The sequence below is a fragment of the Falco biarmicus genome, chromosome 2 (assembly GCF_023638135.1).
Source record: "Falco biarmicus isolate bFalBia1 chromosome 2, bFalBia1.pri, whole genome shotgun sequence".
NCBI classification, from domain to species: domain Eukaryota; kingdom Metazoa; phylum Chordata; class Aves; order Falconiformes; family Falconidae; genus Falco; species Falco biarmicus.
This window is the reverse complement of record NC_079289.1, coordinates 75448196-75474493: the sequence shown is the minus strand read 5'-3', so window position 1 is coordinate 75474493 and position 26298 is coordinate 75448196. Positions and strand designations below refer to the sequence as shown.

Genomic DNA, 26298 nt, shown 5'->3' with positions numbered 1-26298 from the left:
TGCCCCCTGTTAACATGGCTTTTGTGGTTTTCTGTAGCAGAAATGTTGCTTGCTGGTGTTCTGTCTACCTCCTCTGTTTCTTTGAACCCTACATTTCTGTTAGTTCCTCACAGGCCAGAGTGAGTGCCAGCATCTTTTCTGCATTTCTCACATTAGCCCAAATTCGTGTTTCCTGTAATAACTTAATGACAAACAGATCCCCGAGGCAGCTGGATTACATTCCTTGCCGTACAGCTGGGCCCTCTTCTCTCTCTTCTTTCAACCGTACAGAATTTCTGGCTGTTGCTTTTGCAGGAGGAAGTCGACGCTGGAGCAATCATTTTCCAAGAGGCAGTTCCAGTTAAGGTTGGTGACACAGTGGAGACCCTGTCCGAAAGGGTGAAGGAGGCCGAGCACCGAGCCTTCCCAGCTGCCCTGCAGCTTGTCGCCAGTGGGGCTGTTCAGGTGGGAGAAGCTGGCAAGATCTACTGGAAGTAGGAGCAGCATGTCCATGAACGTCCTCAGATGGGACGGCTGGGGTGCCTTAATTGATCAAAACAGAGATCTCAGACTAATAACATGGACACTATTCTCTTCACAAAGAGTTTTCAACATAGAGTTTACCATGTCATGTTCTCACTCAAATGGCTAAAGATTCAAAGTACGATCCGGAGAAAGCCACAAATGGGAATACTGAGGCAAGGGGGCTGCTGTTCTCAGTAGTTTCAGCAACGGCTCTGTTACATGCTTCCTAACCATGATCACTTCCTTGGCCGACATTTCGGTTCTCAATCACTTTTTTAAAAACAAAAAAAACATTCCTTTGGTTACAGAGAGATCTGAGCATCTCTGAGATTGACTTAGGAACATCAGTATTACCCTCTAACAGACCATACAGGCTGTAACAAGGGTTCCTCTTGTCATGTGCTGTGAGGAAAAGTAATGGAACTAGTACAATGGAAGAGATGGCTAAAGGCAAAAAACTTTGCTCACCAAAACCTCTAGCCAAAACAAGATAAACCGGCCTCCCAAAACACTAACTATTTCTGCAGATAATGAAATAGACTTTTTTCCATATAATTTCTGGTTTAATGTTGGTAGATCTTGTCTGGCCCAGATTCTCAATATATCCCATGATTTCAAATACTGGATCTGCTGTCAATCAGATGCTAAATAGAATTAAATGTCTGCTGACCATTTGCCTTCAAGCATCCCCATGTGAATTCACATGTGAATTCCCCTCAGAGATTTGTTCAGAGCCAAAGGAGTTGGGTTGGGTTTTTTTCTTTCAGTTTTGGGGTTTTTTTATGAATGAGCAGAAAGGGAGTTAGGACTAGATACAAAAATTCTGTTGAAATAAGTGCCTTTATTCTTAAAACATAATACTGATGGAAACACAGTAAATGTTATTCTGAAAGCAAGAATGGTTTTTGCACAGCTCAACTCTTATGAAAAAGCACCTGGTTTTCTTTTAATGTTTTACTATAGTTGTGAAAACATTTGAAGGTACGTACTAAAATCATCAGTTTTCCCCCATACAAACCAGAAGCATCTGACTGAAGCTGATTATGTATGTTTTAGAGCTCCCCTTTAATACAGAGAAAGCTGATTTGTATTCTGTGCACTGATGTCCTTACGGTACTTCTGTGTTGACATAATCTCAATTTGGATTTGAAATAAAGTCTAATAAAGTTAAAAATTTAAATATCAAAATCCTTCCTTGGAACTCCCTTACCCAGGGTATAAGCTGGGGGAGGAGTTTGTGAAACAGAATTTGACTTAGTCTACAGTACAGCAACTGTGAACCAGTTTGTGAGGTTACAGCCATGTGCAATCCTGCTTAAGGTGGTATCCGCCGAGTGTGGTGACCTTACTGTTTCAGTGGCCAGATGGTCCGTGATGAAGTAACTTGCTGACAGAATATTCCCGTCATTATTTGCCACCGAGGATAAAGCTGAAGCAAATACAGAGGAAAATGACACGGTCAAATTTAATTTGCTTGTAAAAGGCAAAGAATAAAAGATAAGTCTTCATCCCAACTTTTTTCTGTACGAACCTGCCCTCCCACAGCAGGGCCTCCCCCGCGGGCAAACTGCCCACCGAGGCTTGAAATGCAGGCTGTCTCGGAGAATGCAAAAGATGTGGGGAGCGTCCAGCTCTGGCAGGGGTTCAGTCTGCTCGAGTCCAGTGCCTTAGCCATGACAAAGTAAACATTTTACAAGTCAAAAGAAATTGTACTTCAATGAACTCACACGTTAGAAGAAGTAGGACTGCTAGGGGTGAAATCGCTACCTGTACAGTTAATAAATGTAATGTCAGTGATAAAAGCCGTTTGATAGCTGCCAGAAAAGCCAACAAGCTGCTGGAAAATCCGACAGCCCATTCCGTCACAGGTGGCTCAAGCAGGGCTCAGGTAATTTGCCACTGGAGGCTGATAACAAATGGGATTTGAGCCCCTAGCTGTATTTCGACAAATGCATAAAAAGAAATTTCATAGTGAACTGGATCTTAGCTGGCTTTACTTCCACTGCCAATCTGTAAAAAAAATAAACAGATTAACAGACTGTCACCACACCCAGCCTCAGAGGGCTGCCAGGAACACAGGTACAGAGTGAGTTGTTCTAGACATGATCATCTGGAGACGGATCAGAGCACAACAACTAGCACCCTATTCTCTGTTAACATTTTATTTGTTAAGTTTGGAACAATCAGTCATGCGTGCTATGCAATTCAAATAGTATACAACAGGAAGTTACTACAGAGTTACAACAGGCCAAAAGCAAACTCAGCAATGTCTTTAATCAGAAATATTATCTATATATACCAAATATTTGTTGATCTTGCCTTGTTACAGTTCTTCCTATTTCTCCCAGATCATGAAAAATACATGTTCCTTGCTCCAGTTGCTGAAATGCAAGAACACAAACGTAGATTTCTGTACATAAATGGCAGAGCTTTCTGGAGGAAGCTGAATCTTTTCTCCCCTCCCTAACTAGGTACATATATAAAATCACTAGGTACATATATATAAAAAAAGAAAAATGTAGATTTTTTCACTGGAGCTGACTCATGTGCTTGAACAACCTGATACAGCCAAGAGCGAGACATACAGTATTTCTGTTTCTAGGACAGTACATGTGATACCAAAACAAAAATACATTTTTTTTCACTGCATTTAATTGCTGTTAGTGATCCCTCCACTAGAAAGTTCAGCGCTGGCTGCTTCTTTTCTAGTCTGTTCAAGTAACTTCTTAGGTAGCTTTCTTCCTCCAATTTGTTACGTGGGTGAAAGTCATTATTCTGGCAGATATAAAATAAGCTTCCACAGAAAAAGCTTTTATTTTACAGCAGAACTCTCTGGACCAAGCCAATCACTCAGTCAACAAAGAAAACTGAGATTTTCCTGCTACTGCAAGTTAAGCTGAGGATGCTTTGTTCTGTGTATTCTAATGATGAAGGAAGAAAAATGCCTGAAATCTGGTGTTTCTAGTTCCTCTAATCAAATATTCATCCCTCAAGATCCAAATGTTTTAATATGAAATTCTGGGAATGTCTATGCACCGCTCCCTTTCAAGGAGTGTGGGCAAGTGCCTAGGTGTCTGTTCGGTATGCACTGTCACATACTGACAATCTGTGAAGGGGGGCTTGTTTCATTTTATTTTGCCCTCTGAAAGTTCCTCACCTTTTTGGCCTTTGGGTCTTCTGCTTGGCAGCTCACTAGTCTCTGGCTCCCACACTGGTGAACGTTTACACATCCTTTTCTCTACCCTGAGGTGCTCCCTCAGTGATGGGGCTCACAAGGACAAGGTCCTTGTAGGCTCCCACCTCCTCTCCCAGAACAATGCGTTCATCCCTAATGCTTGTTCACCCTCAAACCCACGGCTCTGCCCCGACACGTCTGGCCTCTTCCATCCAACAGGAGCTGGTCACCCTCTTGCAGCGGAACGGTTCCTGCTTGTAGCTGCTTTGTGAAGCTGTTCATGCTCTGCAATGTGATGCAGCCAACAAAAACTGGTACCTCGGACTGATTTCTCTCCAAAGCACTAGACCATTTTTACAGCTTAGGCCCCCTCTTTGATTTGTAACAACAGTATCTCCTTTACAGATGAAAAAACAGAACAAAGAAATTCAAAATCTGAAATGATCGCTTGGCTTCCACTGCCGATTTTGCAAAAGGACTGTAACTAAAGCTGCAAGCTGAGGGAAGAGGATCACAGCCCAGAATGGAAACCTGTGACAGTGATATGTCTGCAGTCAAAGCAAAGCACATCAAGGGCAGGGAGGAGGAGGGAGGAGGGAAAGATGAGCAGAGAGCAAACCACTCAGTAACCTGGCTACACCACATCGTTTTCTGGAGGCTCCAGAGCCACAAGAGGTGGTGTGCAGGCTCTCTTCTCTTCTTGATGACAAAAACTCTGGCTCTCTTGTTTCCAGCAGGTTTTACCATCAGCTCTCAACTGCACTGCTCCACTGGCCACCAGCTGCAGGGCAACGGGAAAAGCCCGACACTCGGCTTCTTTAACCTTTTCTGACAGTGTCTCCTCAGTGTCATCTGACTTCACAGATACCAGCTCCTGGTGGATCACTGCTTTTGGACTAGATTCCTCCTAAAATGGGGATATTGGGAGTCTTTTAGAAGAGGCTGGAACGTTATGGAATGTCTCAAGAAGATTATAGATTATGTGGATGGAGCAGAGAAAGCCTCATGAGAGATCTCGACAAGCACATGTGTAGTTGTGTGCAGGAGGCTTAAAGGATGCCAAGAGAGGCTTGCCACCTCCATTAGGGGCACCTACATTATGCTAGGGAGTACAGTGTGAAGAGAGACATGGGCTAGAAAATTCACAGAGCAGTTTGCTGAGAGTAGGAGAAACTGGGAAAAAACCCAACCCCATGCATGATATGAAGGAAGAAGACAGGACCTCAAGAAACCACAAATGCAATGTAACTGCCTCATCTTCCTGTTTTTACTGGTAACAATCCCAATATTTCCACACATTCCTGTTACGTCTTCCTGTTTCTGCCTTCAGAAAGAGAAGAAAAAAGCAAATTCCTTTTCATAACTTACTCAATGTTAGGCAAGAGGACACTTACCAAGACAAAATGCACAGTGCAGCCTGTGACTTTGAATCCACTTTCCAGAGCTTGCTGATGGGCATTTCCATCCTTGACCAGTGGGAAAAGTGATGGGGAAGCATTCAAAATTTTCCCTGGGCATTGGTGTGAGAGGAGGAAAAAAATAGAAAAAAAAAATCAGTTTGAACTGAATTTCCTTTAAAAACGAAAGTGAGATGTGATCATCAGTTCCAAACAACAGCACTGAGCACCACTTGGGAGTTTAAATGGTCTCAGCTACTGTCAGAATGTAACAGGGCATGTTCAGATCCAGGTTAAAAAGCAAAATGTATACATGGGGTTACGGATCTCTGCAGAAATCTGAGGAAGGGCTGCTCTTCCAGAAACACAGGTGATGGCATGCAGGCTTTGGCAGTAGCCAGGCAAGCATGTTTCAGTTAAGGCCAAGAACCTCATTTGCTTTTGCATCTGCGAATGGACAGACAGGTCAGTCTCTCCCCTCCCAGGTGCCCAGCCCTCATGCTGCAGATGACGGGCTTAGAAGCAGAGGACTTCACACTGCAGCCTCCTGCAGAGCCGCCGGGCAGGTGGAAGTGATTCTCACAGGAAACACCATCCCCAAAGAAGCCTATACCAGGTGCATAGTGAGCGAGTAACTTCTGAGCAAGGTCTCAGGAGCTGGCACTCGGCATCCAGAGCCAGGAGGAAAGAGGAGTGTGCGTTCCCCCGTCCACTGGCCTGGCACGTATCTAAAGAAAGCACTGCCCTACAGCAGTCGGGGTCTGTAACGGCTGTATTCCCAGCACACAGTGCAGAGTAGTGCTACGCAGCACAGGCAGGAGGTGAACTGAGAAATCAGTCTCTCACTCGTTTGTTTCTGAGCAACAACTGCAGGAGCATGTTCAGCAGAACTCCCCAGCACAGCTCCTTGACACGGTTAACTCTGCCTGAACTCTTGCCTGCTCCACAGGCATTCCTCCTTCCCAGAAGGAAGGCAGACAGACCAACTCAGTGATTTTTCCCCTCTGCTACTCATTATGCCAACACAAGGTGTTTCTCTGCCAACGCATCGTCAGAATTCTAGCACAGTCCCACTGGCTGGAACAAATTAAAACATAGGGCAGCCCCACTGTCTAACATGCAAACCTCAGTATCAGCAAGGCTGTGAGAGATTTAACCAAACGATAAGAACTGTGACTGTGTAATTCTGGTGAGACCAAGCACCCATATTTTAATTTCTCTTTTACACTTAAGAGTTTCTTACCTTTCCATTTTCTGAGAAAAGGACTGGACAAAATTCTCATAAATCCTGAAAGACATATCAGTTCAACAGCGAATTCTTCAAGAACTCGGTCGATCGTGCTGTCAAATTTAGAGCGACTCCCATATAATTTATGATCAATCACCTAAAACATTAAAACACATCAAAAGCCATATCAAGGAAATAACCGTGTGAATGAGAGCAGCTACTTGGGCAACAAAGAGAAAGCAAACTGGATTCATTCTAGGATACTCAAGGCCTTAAAAAGTTCTAAGTTGGTACATTATTCAGGACATCTGTGATTTTTCATATTCATATAAACATACCTGGGAACACCTCAATCACTAGCTAACACCGTATCACACAGGATGCTTTCTAGGATGTGTAGAAAATCTGCACAAAGAGAAGCCAACTATGAAAAGGAAAATGTGGTTTAGAGGGAATGCATCAGAAGATATGGACCTCTTAATCCAGAATGTCTGGCCAAAGACTAAAGTAAAAATAGTAATGACTCATTGCATTGACAATATCACTACCAGTTAGTCTGTAGTGGCTTACTGAAAATCACAAACTTAGCTAAAAAGACCAACAAACTGGCCAGGCATTCTGTGTAGGGGGAGGAGGAGTCAGGAACTTTTTTATTTCTACTCCACCTCTCAGCCTCAGCTCCCATGGTGTCGATTCCTGACTCTGTTTATGAGGACATTCAAATAAGGTGTTAACAAAGCTGTCATGCTCTTGCCTATGAAAATGTGAATGAATTTCGACGTAATTTTTTCTCTAGAGATGTGTCTTTACACTGCCAGGAAAAAAAATAACAAGTTCGACCCAGCTGCTGAGGAAGCTTGCTGAAAACTTTTTAATGCATGAAGAGCCTCTAACAGTATTTATTTCCATCTGTGCATAGCTGTACAAACATGGTAACTGCTCAAAATCATTTACCATTAGAAGGAGGAGTTCCTGGTGGTGGGCTCCATTTGCAACCCCAAGTTGTTGAATGTTTTCAAAAGTCGTGTTCTATACTTTGACAAATACGATAGCATGATGGTAGCCCCTTTCTATAGCTTTTTTTATTGAAACGAACCAGTGAAGGTTTCTGTAACACAATGCTACTTTACTGACCACAGGCAGGAGAAAAGACTTGTAGAGTGCTGCTGGAAGTGACTGAGAACAACATGAGACAAAGGTCTTTCTATAAGAGGGATGAGCCAAGGAGACCACACGTTTACGTGTTTTGCAGAGCATGAAGTCTTACTGATTTCAGTTAAAGCTTGAAGCTCCATGGGCTACAGTCTCAGACTCAAATCATCGAAGCACTTGCAGTTTTAAGTCCCTTCCTAACTCTGGACTGTTGCAGTCACTGAAGAGACGGGGGAGACTCACAGCCTCCTGCGAGCACTGTCCATACAGCTTTTCAGTTCTGCCTTTGCTGATAACTCTGACAGCTTTGTGCTACATCCACTTATCCCCAGTAAAAGTTCTAAACAGAAGCGAAATATGAATTCTTACCAAGCATTTCATAAAGACCTATAGATTCAGAATCTGTGAGTTGGTGACAAAAAGGAAAGGAAATGGGTGTCTTTACCCTGGTGGGAATTCCAGCCCGGGCTGCATTTCGTAGTTCTTCCACACCAGACTTGTTGGAGATGACAAGGACAACTTGAGCACAACTGCCTGGCTCTTTTGCATAACTGATGAGCGCAGCAAGGTTTGTGCCTCAAATGAAGAGAAAGCAAACATTGATGAAATAGATGAGCACCTATGTCATGGGGAATTGGCTCTCAATCCTGTTTATGTAACAAAAATTTTTTTCAACAACTGCACAAATAGAAGAGGACAAAGGAATTCGTGCACTGATAAAGCTCATTTGTTAAGCAGTGCAACTTCTTGATTTCCAGTCAAAATGCAACCTTGGTTTTAGAGGGCTCCACGGACTCTACTGAAAAGAAAGGCAAAGTGGATGCACTTGTATCAGGGCTGAATTCAGTCTCTCCCTTGTAAGGACATTTCTCTGTGTGATGACAAATGAAAGCTCACCTGTTCCAGAGATGAGAACAGCTACTTTAACTTTGCTCTTTCTGGGTTGGTGTTGACTCTCAACAACAGCGTTATTCAGCAGATGCTGGGGGCTGCTCAGCTGCAAAGCTTCTAGAAGATTCTCGACTTCGATGCGAGAACCTCCTCCAAATATGTGAGGAAAATGTTAAAATACTTCAGATTTTACTTTTCCATCTATATTTACTTTGTATAGTTTATTAATCTTGTTTCGATTAAGAGAAAACTTATCTGCAATGAATTTGTGCTAGCACTGACTGAACTGCAAAAACATGTATTTACTAGAACAAACCAACTCACCCTAGTTGTGCTGATCTCTTTTGTGTTACTCACTTGCAGAATTGTTTACAAAGGCCCAGGTATGGGTCTTCTCAAAGGATTATCCCCATCTTTTATAACCATCTCCCTCTTCCTCTCGTGTTGCAAAATTACACAGACAGAACTGAGGTTGCATTTTGGCTGCCTGAACTGCTCCATAACCTCTTTGGTTTCCAGTGAGATTTTGGTTCATGTCTTGCTGTATGTCACCCGATGGACATGCCAGAATGAAGACTTATCATCATATATGACTATACACAGCTGTGGCCTACCCACAGTCTTTACAGGGAATCTGTGTGGAAGGGCTTGAAAAGGAGGTGGGTTGATTACCACAACTGTGGTAAAATATAATCACCTAATGTTTAAGACCTTACAGAGAGTCATCAGAGTGATTTACTCAAGTCTCAAGCAGGTACCTAAGTAAGACATTATTCAAGTACTGTCACTCTGAAAACAAGACATTCACTTCTCACTTCATTTAATAGTGAAATCTAGATGTGAAGGTGTCAAGCAGCCTCCAGCCTAGTGAAACCACAGGAAGAAGATGTGAATTACACAAACTTTGCAATAGGGAGTCTCCTCAGTGCCTACAGAACTGAGGACAAGAGGACAACTGGTGCCTCCCGGGAGATGCTCAGCACTTCATAGAAGCACACTGTAAAACAACTTATCCTGTATCAACTTAAAAATTAAATAGCACATCCTTAAGTGGAAGCCCCTCTAAAGTGAGACAGATGAATTTGCTACACTTTGAATCAAACCATAGTCTGTTTCATTTTGTGTCTTAATTTCCCATCACCTGCTAACCTGTGTGACAAGGGGCAACAACTTTCCCAATCAGCCAAGCTTCTTCACGTCTCTGTATATCCTTGAGAACATGCTGACCCAGGTCCTTCTGCACAACCAGGACTGCACCAATCCCACAATTAAATGTCTGAGCCATCTCCTCCACAGAGAGGTTTCCCTCTTTGTAAAGCCAGCAAAAAAATTCAGGAATCTTCCAACTGAGAGCATCTGAAAATGATTGAAATATGTATACAGTCAGCACAAATGTTTGCTACCCATCTTTTATTATATAGAATGACAGTGGTACATTACGAAAGCTAGTAAGAAAACAATTCTTGCTGTTCTAAGAATACTGTTGAAGTATATGAAGGACACTGACCCAGGTTCCAGTCAACTTTATGGCTGCTGTTTAGCTAGAGGTTTCTAGCCGTAATTTGTGTAAGCCAAGGCCTCTCTAGGCTTTCTATTGAGAAAATGTAGGGAATGATGGCAAATTAAAATGTATTCATCCCCCATTGGCCACAGGGAAAAAGCTACAGATGACTTACATCTCTTCCATAAGAGATAAAGGAGCTGTGGGACAAATCGTCTTCTGGCTTTTTTGGACTACTTAAGCAGATCCTGGTTTTCGGTTTCAAAGAATCAATAATTAGCTAAGAGTGTATATTTAATCATGTTGATGAGCAGACTGGAACAGGGCTGACTGTTCAACACATGGATGGGAAACATGGATGGACTTTCACAGTGATCCTACTCCACAGACATGGCCTTAGGTGGCCTGTGAAAAGCTTAATGGTGCAGGCTTGCCATATGGACTTCATTTTAGAGAACTAAAAATCCCTTGGGCTTGTTATCTTGTCTGTGGTTCCAGGCACTGGCAAGCAAGCTAGACACCACCTTAGTAAGCTAAGTTTGTTTTTTTCCTTTCTAATTTTATTTTAAAGAAATACAGACAGGCACACAGACGCCTTCCTCCCCCTCTCCTCATCTCCACAATATTTTTGGACTCACATGAATATGGTTTTCTTCAGTATTTTGAACTTTTTAATACTTTGCCCAATTTTGGCTTCAAAAGAAGAAGTTCTACCTTACTTACAGATGTCGAATACTAGTCTTGTGGGGAAGCTACCACCTACCATAAAACTGCATTAAATATGTTTGTGTGTGTGTGTACATGTACTGTGGAGAAAATCATGCAAATTAATTCTCTCAACAAGCTTCACCATTTTGTCAAAATGTTTAGCATGTAGAGGTGTTTTGCAGAACACACAGTCTTTTCAAACACCTGTTGTCCTAGAGATGAGCTGCCCTCAAACTCTCCTTAAATTTCCCTTCTCCAAAGGGAAAGTGGTACTCATCAGTGATGCTTACTTGAAACAGGAATGCACTTGTTAGGCTCTTTGAAAAGCATGAATGTCAAGTCATTCAGTCTCTAACTGTGTAGACACATACATTTCTGAGTATCTCTATAAGTGAAGCTGAGAAGTCAAGTCCATGCTGTATATAAATTTTGTCAAACAGAAACAGTGATCCTTGATATTTACCTAGGACAGCACTGACATGTTCTGGCAGGATTCTGGAGATCCCTTCCAGCAACCCCTCCTCAGCAATGAAGGCAAAAGTCTTCACGTGCCCTGAGCGAAGGACAGGCAGCAAAGATGGACTGTACATTTTTGCTGGGGTCAGCAATATATCTCCTGCAAACAAAAGTGTCGGTTCAATCAATTTGTTTAGTGGGAATTCTTCTCTGAACAGATTCCCTTCTGGTCTTTGTGGCAGACTACCTTGGAAAGCAATGAAAAGTGCTGGTCCACGCTTCCAAAGCTGTGGATACAAGCCCATATACCTACCCCAAAGATTTATAAACCCTAAGCCACCCTGAAGTAAACAGCCCTTGGCAGCACCTAATTATGAAAATGTCTGAACACAATTAATTTGCAGGTTTGCTTTTGAGAAGAAAGATATTTTACCTAGAGTCTTGTCACCACAACTGCCAGGTGCTGGTGAGGAGTAGCGTAAGGAGGACATTAAGAGAATCTTCCTTATGACACTAAAGCCACAGCCGTGAATTCCAGAAGAGGCCAATCCAATAAGAACATCCTCCTCATCAGCCCTCTGCAGCCCCAGAAGCATCTGCCCTCGCTCCACTGCGCCAACCACAAAGCCAACCAGGTCATACTCTCCAGAAGAATACATGCCAGTCACCTCAGCCACCTCCCTGCCTAAGTGGGGAAAGAAAGCAGTCAGCACTAGCTGCGAGTATGTTTTATTGTTAACTTTAAATCTATAGCATCTCCTAAATTAAGCAACATATCCAGGACAGCTGTGGAGACATGCAGCTTAAGAAGTGTATTCAGATACATTTTTTAAATCCTTCTTGGTTTCTCACTTCACCTCAAGACTTCAACAAAAGAAGGCTTCTGAGGTTACTGAAAAAATAAACGTTTTAAAAAAATGTCATGCTACTTATCTGGCACCTCCCTGCTATGACTGAGTATCAGAGAGGGAATGAAAACATGTTAAGGCTTCAAGAACGTGAGGCATCCAGTTTTGCTCTCCTTTGTACAAGGATAAATAAGCAAGAATTAGGATCCAAATGCATAAATTGTAAAAAACATCCCTCTATGCTGACCCATTTTACAGATATAAGGAAGAGTTTAAGCCCAAATGCTTGATTGTTTTTTCCACCAAACAGAAACTAACAGTTCTAATATCACATACTGCCTCTGTCTACAAAGTTTGTTTCACTAGAAATTGTTTCAACATCAGAATCTTTAAATCTCAGAGGATAGGAGTGTTCATACCCAGGAAAGCGCATCCTGCATTTCTGCAAGCTTCGTCTATTCCTTCTTTGATTGTTTCAGTCACTTCAACATCAAGTTTGCCACAGGCAAAATAACTGAGGAAGAAGAGAGGCTCTGCTCCTTGAGCCAGAATTTCATTGACACACATGGCAACCAGGTCCTGACCTATGGTGTCATGTCTTTTACATACCTGTGCAATCTGCAAAACACAGTGGGAACCAGCAGTGGTGACAAGAAATACACAACACTCAGATATTAATCAGTCAAATGAGCAGAAAACTTGTTTTCCCTGAAAGGAAGCACTATAGAACATGCATGGAGAACATAACCTGGTGCATCATCTAGTCTAAATCAAGAGAAACGAGCTCATTTTCTTGCAGAGAAGAGAAAGATCTATTTTGATTTTTGAAACAATAATTCAAATTCTAGCTCCAACTACCCAGAAATTGTCATTTGGGGTTGTTGTAATTTTCTTCTTCTTCTACAAGACCACAGGGAATGAGATTCTTTACTCTCACCCTCCCCAAGGAGTCTTTTGATCTCAGATATCTCATGTCACAGGCAACAACCTGGGACTGGTCTGTAGGATCCCTTGAAAGACAGGTCTTTCAACAAGCAATAATATGTCTGTCAGGAAGGCTGCTATTTGGATTTTTAAAAATGTATCAAGGTGTTTACATCCTACAAGTAATGAAACCTGATTCAGGCATCATGGCTTCTATCAAATGGTGACATTTACACTCCTTTATTATAAGCAGATGTTTCTACACTGTCATGGATACACCAGAGCAGTTCTGCCTGTGCCAACTGCTGATGTAGATGCACAGCACCAGCTCACACAGTGCAATTCATCTCTGTCAGTTGCCACTTCAGGGTCTGAAGCAGGACAAAGATTGCATACGTATGGATAAATTTTCAAGGTAACCACCTTTTACTGATACAGCTGTATCAGTGTAGTTCATAGCTGTGCAGAAAAGCTTAGTACAGAAAGATGGACAAGGGAAAAATGCAGATAAATACAATCACTGGCTTCAAAATGGTAACAGATCAGCAACTAAACACTCTGAGTTTGCATTACACACCGGATTTCTTTCACTGGCTGATGGATTTAGAAGTGCTATGGAAACCAGTCATCCCACGTTCTTTGTTGTATTATAACATTTCCCTCCCACTGATCTAATAACAATTCATATAGGCATCGGCCAACTTTTTTTGGCCAAGGAAGAGTCTTGAGAACAGTCTGTGTAAACACAGTTGGGAATGTCTCTCTGCCAAGCAGTTGGAACAAAGACTCACAAGAGCCAGCACCAATCACTTTTTCATGCTCAGAGGTGTCCAAGGCTGTAAGACTGCAAAAGGCTGGATTATAATGTTCAGTCTCCTGCTGTTGCAGGAAGCCACAGCGTATCATCCCATTATTGAAGATAATTACACCAACTTGAAACAAGTTAATTTGCTATGCCTGATCAGTGAAAGGCAGCTTCACACCTCCACTCCTCTGATGGCTGAAAGCCTTCTCATGATTCAATATATAAATATATTCCTGACTCAACTTCTCCTATGCATTCTTGTGTAATTAGCATTCTCTAATCCCCAGTGCCCTGGCAGAGGTAATTGCACTACCTCTCTGCATACGATTTATTAAGCTAAGTCTGACAGTTATCATTTCAACACTCCCCTGTACTCCTCTGAACTGACCTTTCTCAAAGCCAACGGAGTCTCTATTTTATAGCATAAATTCTGGTTCATAGTTCCTCAAGTGCTCAGCTAAATGCTTTGGGTTAATATCATTTCATCACAAAATATCCAATGCCTACACATTCTCAATGACATATGCTCAGGCCTTGCTCAAATGACCATTCCAGTGGACTTGAGATGTATTTATAATGCTCAGAAGGATGCAGATGGTGCTGTTGGCTGTGGCATTTAAAACAGTTTCAGGAGATAACATAAACTTTGCTACAGTCAAGTTGCAAGTTACCTGCAGTTTAGGTCCAAGGCCTTTAGTTTGAGATACCAAGATAGGATCATCATAGCCAGATGCTTTCAAGTCAAAGAAACCAGCAAAGCCTCCTACTTCTGAATGACTACCTGCCAAGTACAAATATGTCAAGGATCAAATTTAGGGGAAATAAAAAGACCCAAAACACTCACTGAGGCAAGTACTGAAAATTATGATTTCTTGGAAAAGACAGCACTGTGTCCACTGACAGAAACATGCACAGCTTTATAAAGCATGGACCCCAGAGTCACATATGTCACCGTGTTGTAAAAGATCTTTATTATTCTGTATTTGTGGCCTATGGATTGTGTATAGCAAAGGTTAAACATTTTACCAAAGTGCTAACAGATTGCCTTTTTTCTTTACATAGCTACCTTTGTCTAATGGGGAAAAAAAAACCAGCAAGAAATTTTCCTCAGTAGATCACTGCTAAAAGGACATGGTCTGAGGAGCAAATATCAAGTTTAATGATTGTTAGCCACACTCTAATAACTGTCTGGATATGGTACTCATATATACAGCTAATAGGATCACTTCTATCCAGTGAAGTACAAAACTATTCCATTAATCCAGGAGTTATTCTGTTCACTAGATTAACCTTGGAAAAGTACAATCATCCCCATAGTAAGCCAACTATTTTTTAATTAAGCAAAAGAGGAGTGATGAGAAAGAAATGAGAGTTTTCTTTCTTCACTGTGACCTCTGGGGAAAAAAAAAGTTCTGTTCCATTCAGTATACTGAGAAAATTCAAAGATTCTTCCCAATCTTACCTGATCTGGTACCACTTACAAGTGATGTTTCTGGCTGATGAAACAAAACTTCACCAGTTACAGCTTCCAGGTGTCTCTCTTTGTATATTAGACCCCTGTGGAGAGTAAAGGACATGCTAGCAGCAGTAGCAACATTTTCCACATAGACTATCATTCATCACACAAATGGGAACAATAGATATAAAGCTTTGGACTAGCATCTGTTTCTGCTAGTGCCTTTGCTTACATACAGAGACTGTTTGAGAAGCCGTATACCCCGATGGCCAATGTCCTTCCTGTAAGTGGCACCCTTGAAACGAATGGCTGCTACACCCCTGTTGGCTTCTCCCAGTGCTTTCATCAGGTCCTCCTTCACAGCAGTAATGGAGAGGACTCTGCCACCACTTGTCACCACTCTGCCATCCTTCAGCGTTGTGCCAGCATGGAACACCTGCAGCCCTAACTCTTTGGCTTGCAGCAGCCCTACAAAAGCAAAAGGAATTCTCTGAGTATTTTAAATCACATACTGTGTTGGCAAAGCAGGGAAGATTGAAGTTCTTTCTTCAGTCAAGGGAGAAAAACCCTAAAACTACCCACCTTACCTTTCTTCTGAGAAATAGCATTACCAGTGGAGAGCATCCCACTCCGCTGGCCCTAAGGCTCCCCTTCTGAGATGTACAGTAAGGACACAGATCACACAGGAACAGAAATAAGGGATCCAGGAGCCATAACAGGACATATAACTACCCTGTGACAGGGCAAAGCTGTGCTATATATTGTAACTGAATAGTCTTGCAGGGCTTTCCTGTATGAAATCACAATTCATAGCAGTTTACTGTCTGGTTTCTCCCCTCTCCCTGACACTAAACCATTAATGCTAATGTTACTGCAGCACTCCCCTAACTATTTGGCCTGCGCACTCCTCACAGTTCCCTACCCTGCCTGCTCCACAAACACTCACAGGTGGCTGTCCAACAGCTAAAACACAAGTGATGTATTTTGTTCTTTTCATTTGTCTCCATGTATTTTCCTGTTAGAGGAAAGCAAAATTGTTTAGGGGGTTTTTAGATTTGTATTTTGAGGAGAAAAGGATAAGGGAAAAGGAGGAACTGCAGCCATCACCTGGAAAAAGCAAAACAAAATACGGTTTTCTCTTTGCTATCAGCTAGATAGATTTTATAAACGAGTAGAAAGGACATTTATACTTGCTGAAGGTAGTGTGTGCTACATTGCCACAGCACTGACCCAGCAAGGTCAAATCTAAGCCCCAGCTGTCCTTGCTGCAATGGAAACCTAACCCCTTCCCATCGTGTTTTAAGGAATACTCCAGAATAAAATGTTTGCTAAGCCATTAAAATGTGGGAATCAAGATGAAAAAGAGGAAAAAACTAATAAACCCCACACAACTCCTGAGGCTGGATTATATAATAATAAAATAATGGATTGAATTTCATTGTTTTGACTATCTTTTTTTGTGATTAACAAGCAAGGGGGTCATACCATCTCACTCCTAAAGGTATGAATATCAGTTTGAAAAAAGTTAAGCTCCCAAATCTGACTAGTGAAAGGTAGCTCACTAGAAGGATTCATTCAGTTATGTTGTTTGGATTTTTGCAGTTACAGAAATGCGGAGTTCTACAGAATATCACTGATGAAAAAAAATAAATGCAGTGAGGGAACTGGAAGAGGAGGGTGGGTGCGGAGAATGTGACAGCAGAAATCTTGACAAAAGGAAAAAGCAATATAACATGACCTTCTCCCTCGTGATGTAGGGTAACTGGAGTTCTGACAAAAATAAGGCGGCCTTGATACAAGATCAGTTGTCTGGTTAGCTTTACACAGGGCATGGTGTTGGACTGGCACAGCAGTAGCTGAGGGGGAATGAAACAGGACTGGCACAGCAGTAGCTGAGGGGGAATGAAACAGTCTGCAACACTTCCTTCTGTTTTTAAACATTTTAAAAATCTTAATGAGGTAATAAAGCACAAGAATTTTAACACATAAAATTAATATTGATCTAAAGCCCATGTGCCCACCTTTCCAAAAACCCTTCAAGCCCCATGAAGAAGAGGTCCTTGTTAGTACTACACAGCAATGAACCTGGCTGGCTTTCACAAGGGAAGGAACCATGCTGATGGTGGAGGCTTGCACTGCTCCAATTTTAAAGGCCAGAGGTTCTCAAGTCTCACCCTTATCACTTGGTCAGGCATTAGCTAAAATAATGTGACCTCCTGATAAAAGACCAAAGCTAGGAAAAAGCAATCATGTACTGAGAACATTGTGGTCCATATTTCCAGCACAATTTGCAGAAGTACTCCACATGGATGCACCAGAGTTGTTCCAGGAGGACGTAATTCCCCATCACCTTCTTATCTCAGCACCCAGCTACAGGCAGAGCTTTATAGAATGAAGTAACTTTAAACATTTAGCCCCTGTGCTACTTTGGACAGGCATACACTCTAGTTTGAAGATCTTACTGAACAGCTATCCCTTCCATAGGGATGAGGAGTGACAGACGAAGGCAGACTCTTAGGGTGTGAGGGGTGGGGTGGACAAAAGTTATACAGATCTCTGGAAGATGAGGCAAGTGCAAACCTACTGGAGTATTACGCTGAAATTAAGTAGTACTCAACCTACTGCAGTTACCTGTTACTTCCATGCCTTTGTCATAGTCTCCTGGGTATCCTGGACTTGCCATGACCACACACACAGCTGTACTATTTTCTGACCAGGCTGGCATGAAGCTGCAGAGTTTGCCATCAATTGTTGCTTGAATCACTTCATAAAAATCATTTTTAAGCAGTGGAAGAATTACCTGCAGAAAAATTTCATAGTGATAGTAGTTAATTTTTATTTTGTTGACTTGTTCAAATTCCACCTAGGGAAAATTAAATTAATAGAGTAAAATCTGTACCTGCCAAACTCAAATCACTGTATTTGCTTATACTGGTAGATTTGGAAACTATAGGTGAGTATTAACTTGCAGCATCTTTTTGCAAGTCATAAATTTACAAACATGAGATGTGAGATTATGTAGAAGGAACAGGAATTTAGGCTCCTCCCATTCTGCTTCTATCCAGAAAAATAAAATCTGAGGAACAGCTCTTTAATTTAAAATCTTTAACTGATAATTTACAGAAGCTGACTAGCCAAACTGTTAAGTTATGTCATACATTGTCTAAGAAATTCACATTCAAATCTGCATGTTCAGGGGAAGGAAGACATAAATCCGAATATAGCATGCAGATTTCCCTAGAGGTAAGCTAGGACAGTCAGAGTAAACCAATGAAGCATATTGAAGTTTTCAGTATCTTTTACTCACCTGGCACTGGGGATCACCAAACTGACATTTAAAGTTTAAAATTTTCACACCATCTTTGGTAAGCATTAAACCTGTTTGCAGCACACCTGAACAGAAAGAACACAGCCAAGCAAATGAATTTTAACCATTATTTTTCAAGAACTCCTTTAAATGCAACACAGTATTTTGGAATGAGGGATGCATTTCTGCAAATCATAAGGAATTAGGAGCAAGGATTCTGCAAGCACTTATACACAAGTCATAGTAACGACACAAAAAACAACAAAGTGGCAAGCAGCAGTGTGAGGAACATTGCATTGCATTTTATATTGAACACAACAGAAAGCCACAGATCACTGGATCAGAAAGTCAAGTTCTGCCTTTTGCTATAGCTCTCTAGATGCAGGTGTTCAAAGACCAGAAGGAATTGACAGGATGAAAAAAAACCCAACCAGTTCCCATAAACCCCTATTCATTACACAGACTTTGTGATTTTCTTACCATTAAGTGTGCTATTGTTATGCATAAATATAGGTGTATAACTCTGTATTTCAGGCAGAAATACCAAACCACAATTCGCTACTGCTACTAACAAACAAAAACTTCCTGAGGTTGGTATTGGGTAATTTCTACTGCAACGCATATATATGCACATGGCTACCTAAAGCAGACCTTTCCTTGTATAATCAGAAAACCAATCCCCAGAGAATAACAAGTGTTAAATTTAAAACCCACAAAGCATCAGGTCCTCCAGCATCATCACAAAAATACTCAGCACCCGCTACATTCTTACTGTGGATTTGAGCATTGTAAAAAATTTACCAAATAGCAGAGAATACATCACAGACCAGAACCCAACTCTTTACATGTATGTGATCTAGACATTCTTCGGTACCAAAAGCAGCCGTTGGCGTTAAGTGACAGCTGTAAGCATCACCTTTCTTTTTCAAAAGTCTTAAGACAAAGATCTTAAGAAAACTTACACCGTTGTATACAGAACTGAACAGTACAACTGAATTTAAGTATATATTATACCCTGAACTACAAAGAGTCTGGTTGCAACTGTTTTAATAAAAAATATTTAATAAAAATACAGTATGTTTTATGAAGAAAAGGCAAAACTTCTCTCCAAAGGAAGAGCTATAAACCAAACAAGTAAGGCTTAATATGACATGAAAAATCAACTACTATTTTTTTTTAAAAAATATTATTTGGAATTCAAAAGGACTCTCTAACAATGAAAATAACCTTGCTAAGACTTTACCTTGTTTTTCAGTTGAATGCCCACTTACCTACATAGGCTGTTCCTTCTTGTCTCATACTATCAACAACATGCTGAAGGATAGCATCATTGATTTTCTCTAGAAGAACTTCTGGAACCTGACGATCAACATCAAACTTATTGAGACAGTGATGACATTTTCTGCACTAGCTCATAGGACCTGGAAGGACTGGGGTAAGTAAATGCCTCAGCTGTTTTCTGCTCTCCCAGCCTCAACCAGTATGCTTTCTCCATTAGGGTGCTGCTGCCTGAAGGACAGATACGCTGATCTGTCTCCCAAGATTTTTTGTTTGGTTCTTTCTTTAAAAGGCCAGTTTTAAGGAGGTTTGAGACACTGCCAACCTGGGCTGCATACAGTAAGAATGTTTCTGTACTTAGAGAAAAAAAACACTCCTAACGTACTCGAGTAGCATATTTAGAATGATGCAGTGTGCTTTAAGAACCAACAACAAGAAACCCGAAGTTATGTTCAAGACACAAAGACTCCAGGCACGCAGGGAATTTTGCAAGGACATTGCAAGTGATGCTAGTTAGGAGCAGAGAAATATAAAGTTTAGGAAAAATGGAAAAGGTAAAAGAGAGATCATTCCTCAGAACACTGGCTCATTAAATACCAAAGAATGACTACTAAAGTTTGAGCCCTGTATTGCACTTACACAAGCAAAGCATCAATTCCAGAAGAAATTGGGCCTATGTGGTAGAAATAAGATAGAGCCCAAAGGGAGACCTATTAACCACAGATGTGATCAGCCATATTGCAGGCTGAGGAGGAGAACTGCTATACCTGAGGAACTGGGCAATAGGCTCCCATCCCTCCAGTGTTTGGACCCTGGTCACCATCCAATAATCGTTTGTGGGCCTGGGCTGGGGGCATTGAAGCAACAGTGACACCATCCGTGAAGCACAAGCACTGTTAAGAGATGCACACAACATAGGAACACTGACAAAGTTCTGTCCTAAGGGAAGTTAATACTGCTGGACACAGGCTGAGGCTCAGTTCTGCCAGGAAAATTTAGGAATCAAAGACAGAAATCAGTAAAACCCATTTATTCTGCTCCAAGCAGACTGTTCCAAAGGATTCATTGAGCTTTCGTTCCCATTTTTAAACAATCAAGAGAAATGGTGGCCCTCATGACAATTCCTTTCTGATGAATTAGATTTTGACCTGTTAGTCACGAGGACATAAGCTTACCTTAAGGCATGTGAATAGTCTTTATTGACTTGACAGAATTATTAATATACTTCAAGTCAAACCTGTGTGCTTGCAGATCTGGGGCCTGAATGAGTGTGAAGTATTCTCAGTGCAGGACAAACCTTGCACAAAGGAATAATTTTCAGTTGTCATGTGGCATATAATATACATGCTTATGTTTTATCCTGCCACTGAGTAATAATCCATGGTAAGGGAACTATTAAAACAGGCACTACATATTAGCACAAAATTACTGATGTAACAAGAATTACCAATACAAAGTCCATACAAACATGGTTTATGTCACCTTAGGAAAAAAAAGATAATTTTCTACCTACAAAGATCACCATAACTGCAATTTTATGCCTAATGTAGAAGAAAATTCTACTGAAAACATACATTGATAAGTATGACATCAAATTGCCTAGATTGCATATTTATTTAAGTGCAAATAAAACAAGAAACCTATTTGAAACAATAAACTTGTATGTTTATGCATAGAGCATAACAATAATGGCAAAGAATAAAAGGATATAACCACACCATTGATCACATACAGAAAGTTCTTCCCCTTGAAGAAGTTCTTCAATAACAACCATATCTCCAAACATTCTGTCCTGTACCAAAAAAAAAAATCTGCAGTTAGCAAACATGACATCTACTGGCTAAATCCTCTTTATTTTCTTTTAACAGAAAAAACAATGTATATGAAAAGTACAAGCTTGCTTGAATTTCTGGTATGTTGAGCAAAGCCAACAAAATCTCATTTGGAAATAAGGAAGAGACTTTGAAATGCACCTTATCAGACCCTGGGAACCAATGAAAAATGGAAAAAGTCAGGGGGGCAGGGCAGCAGGTCTCAGTGCTGGTACAAGAGCTCAGTCACAAACTCTACAAAGCCCCACTTGCCTGTCTGAAGCAAACATGAGGAATCTGAGGATAATACCCAGAGAAATTCCCAAGTTGAATGGGCAGATTCCTCCTGAAAATGCTTGCCCTCTGTGGCCGAAATTACAAACTCATAGGCTACAGAACATCGAGAATTGCATTCCTACTGGTTAATTAAAGGTTTAATCACCTGCATAATCTCTTGGACAGCTCTGCAGGCTTCCTCTTTGCTGGCTGCAATAGTCACTTCTTTTCTAGCAGCAGGACCCCTTGCCCGTACGACTCGTGCAGGAAAGTCTGTGCTTTAAATGAAAGCAAAGGTGAAATTCAAGCATCCCTACTGCATCCAGTGAAATTATAATTTTTAAGCTGAGTGCCTCCCACATTCTTCTTTGTTTTCTGAACAGTTGAAAAGTATCACATCAGAAAAATGCATTCCCTGCTAGCCTATCTGTCATAGAGGTGAAGGGACTCTTATAGCACCCAGCACCGGATTGTGAACCAGAAATCTATGAATTCTGTTGTTGGTTCTGACTCAATGTATATCCTTGGACAAATCACTGAACTTTAACACCTTACAGTTTCTTCCTCTTTTCCCTGAGCTAGGTTACTATTTATGCCTGTCATAGGTTTAGAAAGATGAACTCATTGATGATATATAGTTTTGCAAAACCAGATTACAGTACATAATCCTATAAACCACTATGGAAGTTCTGTTTAGAGTTGTAAGGTTAGGACTGAGTTAGGTCTTGCACAAAAAGGACATGGTAGAACAAGTGTATTAACACTGTACCCCCAGAATTGCTCCACTTGGTCTTAAACACAAGCTAAATATAGAAGGAAAAAAAAAAAAAACCAACCACAAAACAAAACAGCATAACAACATATTCTAACTACACTTTGCCCATTCACCTCTCTCTGGCTTGTGGACAGTCAAACAAAATGTTCCTTTTGAAGAGCTGATTCTACACACTACTAGCCTGTTTTCTGAAACAACATCTCATTTCTCCTTTCCACTTTATGATTTATACCAGGATAAATCTCAACTCTAGATTTATACAAGCAGCCAAAGCAGGCTCACACAAGGCCCCCTTTCTCCACATCTCAGTGTGCTGACCTGAGACAGCTTTCCTTTTCAAGCCTTAGGCATGCTTATAGACATAGAAGTTGTTGGTCTGTTTCTATACATGGCAGTAATACAGACTAAATGCTGTTGCAAAGTGAAGTCAGTGAAAAGGCTGGTTTTATTTAGAAAAAAAGAAGTTCCACTAGATCATACCACGTGTAGCATGTGACAGCAAAGACAAAAAGTCTGTGAAACCAACACACAGCCACAGACCAGCACAGTTGAACACAGCAGCTGCTGTGAGACTGGACCAAAATAGCCACAGTGGTAGGTTACTCTCCCAAAGGATCCTCAATGACTTCAGAGGCATTACTGCTCAAAGCAATTGCAGTTACATTTCTCTCTCCATGTAAGAGAGATGCTGTCCGGCCTTGAAGAAGTAAGAGTATCCTCCTTAAGTAAAGAGCGTTTGACCAGTCCCAAATCACTCCACAGATAGCATTTTCCTGGTATCTGTCTGTGTATAAATTATTCTTACTCTAACAGAAAGATTGACTGAAATACTTTGTCACAATTTGTTTGTCTTTTAAATGGCTAACTAGCATCCTGAAGAAGCTGATCAAAGGGAAGAAGAGCTGTGATCTGTGAACAGAAAAATCAACTTGTTAAAGTTCCCTGCACCTTCATCGTCCGTCTCTAATTACAAAACTGATTCATTCAGTAGCTATTTGAGAAGAACAACAGTTGAAAAATTACCGAGTTCTAGGTAACTGTCTCGGGTGAAGGCCAAATGCATAGATAACTGAAGAGAGATGTTTCCGGTATCAAAATATTTACCTGATAATAAACCTACAAGCTTCCTGGGGATTGGTGAAGGCTTTCCATCTTGCTGTTGGGATCCCATGTCGATCCAGAAAGGCTTTGGCAAAACTGGTGTTGGATGCCAGCTGAGCTGCTTTTGCAGATGGTCCAAAACACCTAACTCCTGCTGCCTTCAAGTCATCAACAATCCCTAATTATCAAAAATGGCAAAGGAACCAAATTGTTTCTTTGGAAACATCACGTAATTTTGACAAAAGGAAAACCACACAACCATTCTGGCACTCTGTTACACTTTTCCTTGTCCCAAACAGCCAATTCATCCTTAAAATAAGGTTCTGCATATCTAATGACCCGTTTCATTATTTAGTTTTAAGAGGTCTTTAGCTCTTTACATTACTAAGCACTGTCACAGTTACCAGCCCATAACTACTGTTAGGACTCTCTGGTACTTCTGTTCACTGTTTAAGAGGTAGATATCTTACTGTACCACATTACAATAAATGCACGTGATGGTCTGAGTACTGTTGCATACAGCAACAATGTTAGGACTACTGCAAGAAAACTCTTTATATAAAGGAAAACAGAGAAGAAGACACAAGAGTACTTATAACCATTACTGATTCTCGATCCTGCGTGATCTTCCCTGCTGATTTCTAACATACAGCTACGAAGCCAAACATTTTAAGTGACTACAATTTACATTTACAAGATAATCCAAAGTGTCTTGCTCTTCAGTTTAATTAAGTCAGTGTGTGTCCCAAGAGCCAAAAGAGGTCATTTTAAAGCAGAATACAAGATGCTGATTTTTACTGTGAAGTTAATTTATTTCAGCCTTACCAGCTGCCAAAAGAGCTTCTTGTCCAACTAACACAAGTCCAATGTTATGATCTTTGCAGAACTGGGTAACAATAGTGTGATTGCTCACTAATACAGCTGAAAAGGAAATATACTGAAGTTACCACTGTAAAGCCTAAATAAGAGATGGGATATGATAATGTCATTGTTCCATCTCCCTAAGAAGTATGATTGAAATAATGAAACAGCCCATGAAGGGCGAAGTAAAACAAACACTGTAATAATAGCAGAGTCCAGAAAGACAGTAAACATTTCCAGTTTGCAGTACTGTTTTTAATACACATCTGCTAACTCATTAAATTCATTTTATTTGCTATATGTAAGCAATATAATTATCATAACAGAATAAAACTGTTTAAAAAACCCAACCTCTAAGTTTACAAGGAAACTCAATTTCCACACCTGAGCAAAGATTTACTCAATGCTTGTGCATGATGTAGCTAAATTTAGCTGAGCAGCCTGGGCAGACACCAGAGAAGTTTCTAGCCAGAAGTTAATAACTCTGAGCCTTCTATTCCTCTGTTAAGTTTTGCTGAAATTGGTCAGTGAATTCAAGCATAACAGTGGGAAGAAAGAGATGAGGTGTAGAAATACAGTCTCACATAAGCCTCACTGTCTTAAGAAGCTAGGCTAAAAATAGGTACAGTATGATGTTTTATTAGGCAGTTCTAAAATTCAGAAACAAAACATACAGAAAAAATAAATATGTGCCTTACATAATCTGTGGTACCAGCCAAAGAAAAAAGTAATTGTTATCTCCTACCAACTCAATACAAATATGGTCAGTTTTGTTTCAGTTCCAACACCTGTATTACTGATTGCTTGGCACAATAATTAATTTTTTCCCCACTTTTTACCTGAATTTGAAATTTTTCCATTGTCAGCTGTTCCTGCATTTCCTGGAGCAACAAACACATGTTTCACATGTGGGGACTGGGCCAACTTCCAGGCCAGCGCATGCTCTCTCCCTCCACTGCCAATCACAAGCACTCGGTCAGCCATTAACCTGTGCAAACCCAGAATTATCATATATAGTACTACTTACTTATTTCACAAACCCATGTAAAAACAAGCAAAAAATACATAAATTATATCTCTCACTTATACTTGACAAGTAGTATCAATCCAGTTTGTATTAGAAAGGTACCTATAAGACATCTTAACAAAGTGACTGTACCAGTAGTGTCACTGGATGGATGAATCATTCACATTTGGTTTCAATACTGTCAACAATGGAGTAACTGAGAATCTTTTCCACTTGTTTCAGCATAGTCAAGATTTCCGCTTTTATGTATCCAGACTGAAATAATCTTGTCATGAGAAGGTCACATCAAGCCCTTTGCACAACTACACAGGGCGGGACCAAAAGTTTCACACAAGTGCTTTGGGTAACTTACCAGATAAATATATTCCATACTGAACACTCAGATCAACCTAGGAACTTTTATGAGTGTAAACATTCTCAGTAATAAATGGCAAAGACAATTTTCAGAACAGATTTTATACTTTGAAAATTGCTAAGAGGGCAACTTCAGCAGAACAGCATGCTCAATAAAAGAACAACTGTTAATTTCAGTAGCACACTGACATTTAAAACAGATCCTCAGTAATATTTCTTGGCAAATTAGTTTTGATTTATTTCAGAAATATTATCATACTCAGCATAGGTCACATCTGCCAAACTTAATTTTTCGGTATGTGCTGAATGTGGACAAATGTCAGAAAGAAAAAACACCCCAGAACATGACCTTTAAGGACGATGTTAATGGTGTAAACCAGTCCTTACCCAGGAAATAGACAATAAATTAAAGATAACATAAACCACCAGCTTTGCAAGAAGCATGTCAGCGGTCTTTTCCCAA

General features: G+C 40.7%; 2 protein-coding genes across 3 annotated transcripts in view; one reads left to right on the top strand and one right to left on the bottom strand.

Moving 5' to 3' along the window:
* The window catches only part of GART (phosphoribosylglycinamide formyltransferase, phosphoribosylglycinamide synthetase, phosphoribosylaminoimidazole synthetase), a 39262-nt gene extending 37570 nt beyond the window's left edge, over positions 1 to 1692 (top strand). For both annotated transcript variants that reach the window (XM_056327418.1, XM_056327417.1), the window contains exon 22: positions 295 to 1692. In XM_056327418.1, coding sequence (XP_056183393.1) covers positions 295 to 477 — 183 coding nt within the window. In that variant the 3' untranslated portion in view covers positions 478 to 1692. The remainder of the gene's footprint in view (positions 1 to 294) is intronic.
* Positions 1519 to 25456, bottom strand: LOC130144161 (trifunctional purine biosynthetic protein adenosine-3-like). Its single transcript, XM_056327419.1, has 21 exons — positions 25294 to 25456; positions 24419 to 24514; positions 23597 to 23771; positions 21884 to 21995; positions 21363 to 21422; positions 20398 to 20523; positions 19624 to 19711; positions 18353 to 18438; positions 17677 to 17845; positions 15282 to 15513; positions 15052 to 15146; positions 14261 to 14370; positions 12280 to 12478; positions 11446 to 11697; positions 11020 to 11172; positions 9497 to 9703; positions 8354 to 8497; positions 7902 to 8032; positions 6320 to 6461; positions 5074 to 5189; positions 1519 to 4586 (listed from the first exon to the last, which is right to left on the bottom strand). Exons 1-21 carry the CDS (start codon positions 25436 to 25438, stop codon positions 4314 to 4316), a joined length of 3111 nt encoding a protein of 1036 aa, XP_056183394.1. The 5' UTR covers positions 25439 to 25456; the 3' UTR covers positions 1519 to 4313.
* Positions 25457 to 26298: the final 842 nt, after the last annotated feature.